General features: G+C 39.3%; 1 protein-coding gene across 1 annotated transcript; it reads left to right on the forward strand.

The window, feature by feature from the left end:
* Positions 1–1,265: 1,265 nt before the first annotated feature.
* LOC104567908 (endoplasmic reticulum membrane protein complex subunit 7) lies at positions 1,266–8,515 on the forward strand. Its single transcript, XM_088536571.1, has 5 exons — positions 1,266–1,525; positions 3,222–3,341; positions 4,728–4,866; positions 6,001–6,081; positions 7,998–8,515. The coding sequence occupies exons 1-5, from the start codon at positions 1,266–1,268 to the stop codon at positions 8,148–8,150; spliced, it is 753 nt and encodes a 250-aa protein (XP_088392697.1). The 3' UTR covers positions 8,151–8,515.
* The last annotated feature ends 652 nt before the right edge of the window (positions 8,516–9,167 follow it).

Below are 9,167 nucleotides of genomic sequence, written 5' to 3' on the forward strand. Positions count from 1 at the left end.
ATGGAGAAGAAAAAAACCCTCGGTATTTCAGGCTTTTTTTCAGGGTCGCAGAATCCATCTATGGTGCTTGTGGATTTTGATGCTGCTTTCAGAGGGCTCAGCTCTTGCTCTTGAATTTGCACGACACCAAAAATGACAAGAATCTGGAGATATGGATTTAGGTGTTGCAGGGATGACAACACTGCCATTAGCGTAGACCTGCTCTTTGTCCAGCCCATTAGGGCCTGTCGGGTCCCATCCATCTCGTCGACATCTCTGCAGAGATGCTGCAGACAACTCTGCAGTTGGCGGGTGCTTGAGGTAACTCGGACAAAACCGAGGACGTGCTCGGGAACAGGCTGGAACTCCTCTGAAACCGACTGTCATTTTCCAGGTATCTGCTACCCAGGGAGCGAGACCCTTAGTGGCAAGACATTAGTGGCAAGGGACAGTGATGGCTCCTGGCTGTGCTTTCGGCAAGTGGATGAGTTTGTCCCAGAGGATTTTCCAGAAATATTATCACCTTGTTCACAGGGAGCCTCCTACGTGTTCATGAAGGCACTTGCCACATCCAGGCTGGATTTCCCTGCAAAACAAGTTCTAGTTCCTCATCAAGTTCTAGTTTTGCATCAGAAATGAAGCATATTTACATAAATCACAAGTTAGATAAATATACTCAGGGCTTTGATTAAAATGACCATTTTTAATCTACTGTTACTGTAAGCTTTTGGGGGATTTGTTTTTTCTAGAAAAATCTTTATTCTTTTTCAAGTGGCGACTATCGAAATTTAATTTGCAGCATCTTAACTCCGAACGGGCCCTCCTGCTACCCAAGAAGACACAGTTACTTGTTCATAGTATTATGCCCTTTAGTTTCACATGTGCGTCCTTTCAGCTCTCCCGGATCACCCTCTGCGTTCCCTCACAGAAGGGAGGCGCGAACCTCCCCCCGCAGCCGCTTCGCGGCCACCCCAGGGAGGCCCCAGAGCCGCCCAGGGCATCACCGGGCACAGGGGGCGGCTCAGTTCCGCCTCGGTCCCCGTCATGCCCAGCGACTCCGCTCACTCCTATAGGCGAGTGCTCATCACGTGGGGTCAGGGGCGTCACTCTTCCAAATGCGCGTGCGCAGAGCGGGCACCGCCCCCCTCGGCCCGCCTGTTGCGCACGCGCAGCGAGTTCTTCTCCCGCCTCTCCGCGCGGATTCCCTCCCTGGGCGCGGCGCGACGCGCGCGGCGCATGCGCAGAGGGGCGGCCGCCGCTGCCGAGCCGAGGGGGGCGGTGGCGCCATGGCGGCGGGCGATGCGGCCCGTGCGGCGTCGGGGGCGCTGGCGCTGCTCTGGCTCGCGGCGTCGCTGCTGTCTCGCGGCGCCGCGGGCTCGGAGGCCGTCGGGGCGGCGGAGCCGCCGGGCGGCGCGGGCCCAGGCCCAGGCCCGGGCGAGCGGTATAAGATCGAGGGCCGGGCCGTGGTGCCGGGCGTGAAGCCGCAGGACTGGATCGCGGGGGCCCGAGTGCTCGTGGATGGAGAGGAGCACGTCGGCTTCCTCAAGTGAGCGCCGGGCGGCCGCGGCTGCGGCCGGGTGCGGGGCAGCGCGTCGTGCCCGCCGCGCCGCGGCCGTTAGCGGCGCCGCGAGCCGGGGGCGGCGGTTTAACGTCCCGGTGCCGCGCGGGAGAGGGCCCGCGGCCCCGGCCCTGCTCTTGCGTCTTCTCACGCGCTGTCCCCGCAACGGCCAGGCCTGCGGTGGGAACCGGCTGTGCCGGGCGCGTTGCTTTGGGTCTTGAGCCCTCACTGATTCACGAGTGAGGCTTTTTAGGTAGCAAAATACTAGAAGTGCCTTTCCATTTAAAAGAAAATGCATTTTGTTCTACGGAACAGTGCTGCCTCTTAGCTTTTGTAGGCCCAAATTCTGTCACTTTTTCATTTTAAGACCTTTTCATCAGTAAATACTTTTTTTCTTCTTCCTTCTGGAGAAGAGTGGAGAGAGGGAAGATAAACAGGACTAGCCCAAAATAGCATTTCTTCTTTTGCTATTGCAGATGCACTTTGGGCTCTGTCCAGCGAGGAACCAGAACTGTAGAAGGGCAGAAAGTTACAGTTGTAGTTAGCTGCTACAAGCACAAATTTGCTGCTGCCTTTTGTACCAGCAGAAGAAACTTTCACACTGTATGGTTTTACTCCTTCAAGGAAAATGGTGCAAATGCATTTGGAAGCCATAAAAGCATCACACAGCTCATGCAATCTCAAGTAACAGTATGTTCAGATTTGCTAAGCATCTAGAGTTACTAAAACATTAAAAACGCCCTCAGAATTAAGAATTGAATTAATATTATGGCTTCAAGAGTAGCAGTCCATTCTAAAATCCTTTGAATGATATTTAATGCAGAATTTTGCTTTCCAAGTTCTATCAGAATTAAGATACAGCATTTCATAATTGTCAAACACTTTGGATTATTCACTCTGCAAGAGGATGAGCTTAACTTTGGGAACTATCTGATAGTTATCAGAACTAATTATACTTGCTAAACTAGTAGAATGGTTTCAGTAAAGCACCTGTTAAGTCAGCACAAGTAAGTTGAAGGAGCCTTACATTGTACTGAGAAGTAAATGCCATGGATGAGTTTCCAAACTCTTGTATATAACTAGAGCTACATCGATTATGGGGAAATAATCTTAGCTGTAAGCCTACCTTGTTTATGACAGTGTAACGTAGTCACCAAACTATTGTTTATGTGCATCAAACTGTATGTTTTTTGTAAGAAGGGCACAAACCTTTTTTTTTTTTTTTTTTTTTTGTGCTTTGCAATTCACCTGTAATATGTAGGCACATTATGTAGGATCTCAAATTTCTTTTTAGTTCCAGTAGTACTGAAGTAAACTTAATCGTACCTGTTTCAGAAGGAAAAGGGAAGGCATGAGTCACCTCTGACATCATTTGAGTATATGAAATCCGTCTGTTTCAGATCTCACTTAGACTGCTGAGTTATTCCTCCAACAAGACAAGAGCTTTTGCACATGAAGAGATCTTGAATGTAACTGGTAATTTGTGCTGTTGTTGTGGCACACGTTGATGGTCTTAAGGGTCTTAGTATTATGAGTGCAGAGTGAATTAAATTTCCCTTTGGTCATTGTTGTAATACTCAGATTTATAATACAAAATGATGCTATTATAATTTCTTAAAATAACCACTCAATACTGTTGTGATTTGGAACATATTGAAATGAAGTGGAACTTAATTTTTTGCAGGACAGATGGAAGTTTTGTGGTTCATGATATACCTTCTGGATCTTACGTAGTGGAAGTTATATCTCCTGCTCATAAATTTGAACCTGTTCGAGTTGACATAACTTCAAAAGGCAAAATGAGGTGAGTCTTCTCTGATTTTTTTTTTTTTTTTTTTTTTTTTACCTCTTTCTATTCAGTGTGCCCAATAATGTGGTATGGTATGTAGTTTACAATTTCAGTAGATATGATAGCTCTATTTCAGACCATGTGTTGCAAATTTTTTCACGTTACTTCGAGGAACAAATTTCTTAAAATCCAAAGTCTGTTTTTTTGTTTTTTTCCCTCTTGTTTTTATGACCTTAAAATAGGAAGAAATGCATGAATTAGGTAGGATTCTATAGCTTGTTTGCTTTTATTAGATTCTCATGCAACTATCCTAAAATAAAATCTGGACATAGATCAGTTGAACTGCTTTCTCTTTAGATGTGCCTCATTTACCTCCTTTTATTCCTTGCATTTTGATAAATGATCACAATGTGCTGCGAAGGACCAAGTTTGTTCCTAAATTCTAGAGTACATCCATTAGATCTCCGTAAAATCTTCTTCCTAGTTGCTAGTCTGCAGTTTTTCTGCAGCATCGTTAGACTGTTTTTGCTTGCTCTGGACAGGTAGATCATCAATGATATAGGTGTGTGTAGCTACACACTGTTCAGTAAACAGTGCAGAGAAATGATGATCTTATTAAGATGATATTAGTTTAAATAAATCTTTTTGTACCTACTTTTCCTGTAGCTAGACAGCAAATACATATGTGTGCAGCTTATGAAACATAATGTTATATATAAGATTTAAATGACAATAGTATTTTTGGGGTTCTTCAGCATTGAAACCTTAAACAGAAAAGAGTATAAACAATCTGTCTATAATAACAGCACTTTTTTTAACTTTATGATCTTAAGTTTATACTTTGTTAGGCAGAATGTCATTGGTAACTCTAGGGTTCTTTTTGTAATAAAGTAGGAAGGAACTTGGTGATTGAATAGCCGAGATACTGTGTATAAGCTCTTATTGAAATTGCTTATTTCAAATGTAAAGCGATGTACTTAGGGAAAAGCCAAAATTAGCATCACAGCTGTTACCTCTAAGCAAGATGTGTGCAGTTCAAAGAACTCTGTGATTCAAAGCTGTACCTAATCTTTAAACTGTGTAGTTTTGTTTATTACCAAGGTGAGAAAAACACTTCGCAGAAGCTGCTTGCAAATAAATGGTTCTAACATTTCCAATATGTTGTTTTGTTTCCCATATTAAATTCTACATTCTGCATAAATAGCCTGGGAAAAAAAATGATAGAGTGCATATTATTCAATCACAGAAAGCATGTTGGTGAGAGAGATTCGCTTCTGAAAAATGAAACTGCCTAGAGGTGTATTTGCAGTTTATTATTAAAACTTTGGAGTAATATTGAGTAATCTTTATTTTTAATAGCTGGAAGATTGTAATTTATTATTATTACTTTTGGTTCATTAGAGCAAGATATGTAAATTACATCAAAACTTCTGAAGTCGTTAGGCTGCCATACCCACTTCAGATGAAATCTTCTGGACCTCCTTCCTACTTTATAAAGAGAGAGTCTTGGGGATGGACAGATTTCCTCATGAATCCTATGGTACGTATAAGCACCACACAAATGTGGAGACTATGCTAAGCATGCAAACACAAGTTCTTCAGAATACTGCAAATAAAATAGTTGCAAAAAGATATGCACTGTTTGCAAATAACTGCTCGCATAATATTCTTGAGACAAGGAATCTTTAGGTGGTTTAAGATTTGTTGCTGAAAAATCCTTACTGACAACTGCAACAAGTATATTGATATTGGAACTGCGACTTAAGATGTCATGCTCTCAACAAAAGGACTTTTCTTTGTTGTTGTAAAAATGATCAGATTTTGCCGCAGCTTCAAGCATAATTACATTTTGCAAATAACATGTATGGGCATCCATAGTAGAATGCTTCTGATTAATTCCATCCGTTACTGATTGATCAAACTGCCCATTGTTTGCACAACTAAAAAAATTGTCAGGCAGAAATGTTTTTGGTTTAAATTTTTAATTAGACTATAAATGACCATATGTGTTAATTTGCGGAGAAGAAAATTATAAATGCCATCTAGGCATCATCTGTGTTTTCTTTTTCTACAGCTAATAGCATGCCTTGGCTCTCTAAGTCTGAATTTTTGTTTGTCTTTAAATGAGCCATCCTTGGGAAAAAAAATGTTCATTTTAATGTTTCTCCAGTTTTAAAATAGCAATGCTAATGTTCATACCATTCTGAATGTTTGAGTAGATGAAGACATTGGCACTTGTTTTGTGAAGGTGCTTGATTTTTATGCCTTTTTTTTTTTTTGATAAAACTGAGCTTTAGAATAATGTCTGATGAAAGATGTGAAAATTGTTTCTTACTTTTGCCCTGTTTTTAAATAGAAAGATTTTTCTCTGACCACTTTTACTTTTGATGGCATGATGCTTATTCTAGTAGTGTGGAGCTCAACAGGTTGCCAGCTTGTAATCATAAGGGTTGAAGGAATTAACAAGCACCTGCGTTAGTAGCCTGACTTTCATGTCCTTTGTTTGTAACTTACTTCTTCCCGACTGGTTTCTTTCCTAACAATGGGATTACTGAAACTGATTGCAGTAGTTGTGGAGTTGGACTATCTAGCTAAAAAATGGATGTCAGTTTATCTAAAAATATTTTTGGTGACAACTAAGTGGAAGAAATATTTTCTGGTCTTTGCTGTGTAGGTGATGATGATGGTTCTTCCATTACTGATATTTGTGCTCTTGCCTAAAGTTGTCAACACCAGTGATCCTGACATGAGACGGGTAAGTAGTTTCAGTTGATGCAAACGTGGTGAACAAGGATAAGTACAGAAAAGATAGAGAAAAGGTGATACAACCAAAAGTGGACTTTTGAGGAAGGCCTAATGGTGTTATTTATTCAGTTAGTATTGTGTTGCTGTTTTAGGAACGAATTCTGATGTTTTAGACCTGTGATTTTTGTGCTTGTGACATCACACAAATTGTTTGGCACAGCTTTGAAAACATTACAGCATGAATGATGTTTTACAAAGCTTTAATACAGCATTAAATTTCTCAAGGCTAGTTTTTCTCTAAAATTCCAACATATTTCTGTACTTTGTTTAAAGTTAGCATTTTATTTTTTAAAATTATGTAATCAATGACATCCAGTGTGTTACAATAAATAAGGTGTGTTGTCTCTTAACCCCAAAAAGCATAGCTTAAAAGCTTGTTAATGTCCGATGCTGCAGTAGTGCGTATGATATGAAGTCTTAATGTAGTCATTATGTGATTTATTGTCCTTCCACCATGCAAACTGCCGATAGCAGAAGGCTAGGACAAAGTGGAGATTCAAGGTGTTTGCTAAATTTTCTTCTCTTATTTTTAGAACTATTCCTTGTCTGCCTTTGGGTGGCTTCTTTTGTGGGGCTCGGTTCATTTAAATTCCTTCTCTTCTGAATGACCACTGTCTTCAGTAGTACTTTATAGGTGTTTGAGCTGCTGCTTCTTTTTTCCTTTTTTTTTTTTTTTTTTTTGTAAATAATACCTCTAAGAAGCTTATCAGAACTATGTAATGCCTCTTTTAGCTTCAAATTCTATACAAACAGAATGTGAAAATACACTCTGTGACTATGGAATGTTCTTTAAACTAAGGTGAACTTTGCAAGTTGAATGTTAAAAAACAATTATTTCTTAGTATATTGCCCCATTTGCCCCTGCCTACAGACAGGCTGCTCTCATGGTTTTGTTCTCATTACCCAATTAATATGATTGGTTAAGGAAAAATTTTAATTGAAAGAATCTTGCCTGTATTTTAAGTTATTTTTAGGGAATGTCAAAAGGTAGTTTTAAAAGGTCAATTATAATGGCATTCATGTCAGCAAATCCATGTCATGTCATAATGGCTGTATATTAAATTCTAAAGCCGATACCCAAATTCAGTTTGCTTGTGATGGGTCTGGAGCTTGTAGTATATTTTTCAAGTTAGCTTTTTGTTTTCTTTAGTACTTGTTTATCTAGGACATTGGTCATCTAATGACTCCGCTTATTGTAGGAATACTAAGTATAGCAGTAACAGTAACAAAAGGCTACCATTACAGCTTTTGTTTAAATTGTATCTTGAACACAGTTTAAGCTGTATCAGTACAAGGCAATTTTGAATGGTAACTAGAAAAGCAAGATAACAGCACAATTTTAAATTTGCCATTAGTATAAATTTCTCCATGTGCTGTTGCTAATCTCTTCAAACAACTTCAAAAATATATATGTTAGATGTGGATTACTAATTGGTGAGTCAAACTTGAAAAACAAAGTATGCGAAATCGATGAGAATGCGGATCCATAAATGTAAACAGAAGCTTAAAAATTAAAATTCAAGAAAGTAATACTGAAAATGACAAGTATTTCAATAGTGTTCTTTTTATTATAGCAAATGATGATTTTTTCCTATCAGTTTGCCCTGTAAGGCTGCTTAAGACATGGTTACCTTTTTCCATACACCATTGCTTTTAGTTTCTGGTTTTTATGTTCCTGTGCGTAGTTTGGGCATTTGGTTGTGGTTGCTTAAAAATATGCATAGCATTACGTTCTTTGGGAGACCGCTAACAGTAAAACAGTAATAGGGAAGATTTCACATCCTGATGCAGTCTTTGAAATGAAGGCTCCAAAACAGCCTGTACTGTCATGAGCTCCTTTTGAGGTTGTCTAATCTTTGCATGCAGGAAATGGAGCAGTCGATGAACATGCTGAATTCCAACCATGAGCTGCCGGATGTCTCTGAATTTATGACAAGACTTTTCTCCTCGAAATCTTCCAGCAAGTCTGGTAGTAGCAGCAGTAAAGCGGGGAAAAGTGGTGCTGGGAAAAGGAGGTAGTTATGTCTTCCTCCTAGGCCTGAGGTTGCACAACTGTCTGTTATGTGGTATCATGTCTATTTGTCTTGAAAGATCAAAAAGCCACCACTGTAAACTTTAATCAGGCATGAAAATGGAGTGCTACAACTCTTGCGTGTAGCTTTTTTTAGTCTATTTAAGCAGTTTTGTACTTGACAGTAAGCAAAAGAAGACTTGGCTTCAATACTGTATCCGTGTAAAGTCACTGATATACTGATTTAATTATATTGCTCTGTAGAGAATGATATAAATTATATGATGTGATGAACAGTAATGAATGTCTTAATGATGAGACAATATATAAAGAAATTCTTTCAACGATAATTGAAATGGAGTTTGTTTTTAAATACAGCTTTAATATTTTTTATATTTTCTCCCTGAGTTCTGAAATGAACAGATTCTTTCAAAATTGACTCATGGGGTTTACTGAGAAAGGAATTTGCTGTATCTCCTCATCATGTGCGCTATACATGGGATCATTTTATTTTATGTTGTTTACTGTCTATAAGCTTTATTTAAAGAACTTCCCATTCCAGTTTACTGCCCAATACTATTCTGATGTGGTTTCTGCCAAGAAAAAGTTTAGGGCTAAAAAGAAAAACATCCTTTGGCAGAATGTCTTTTAAGCTCTGTCAAGTTTAATATGAATCCAAGATATCTATATAATAAGATGAATATTTATCTTGGATCTTTCTATTCTAAATCACCTGTATCATTTCTTCAGCACTTCTGATTCATGCTGGCTTTTTTGTCCTGTGCATTAATCTTACTGGTACTGTGATTTAAGGTCAAATATACAAATGTTCAAAAATGAAAGAAAAAAAAAAGGTAAATCTCATTCAGCTTTTAAAATTACGTTACAGTAAGTAATGGTAAACTTTATGTATGCTAAGTCACTGACAGTACCCTAGTTCTTTTTTTGACCATGTCTTTGTGAATATTTCAAGTTAATCAGTAGTAAATTCAGGAGTGGAAAAATTGATTATTTTCCATTAGAAG

This window comes from Tinamus guttatus, unplaced genomic scaffold, assembly GCF_059628265.1.
Source record: "Tinamus guttatus ecotype Peru unplaced genomic scaffold, ASM5962826v1 Tinamus_guttatus_pri_ptg000676l, whole genome shotgun sequence".
Classification (NCBI taxonomy): Eukaryota; Metazoa; Chordata; class Aves; order Tinamiformes; family Tinamidae; genus Tinamus; species Tinamus guttatus.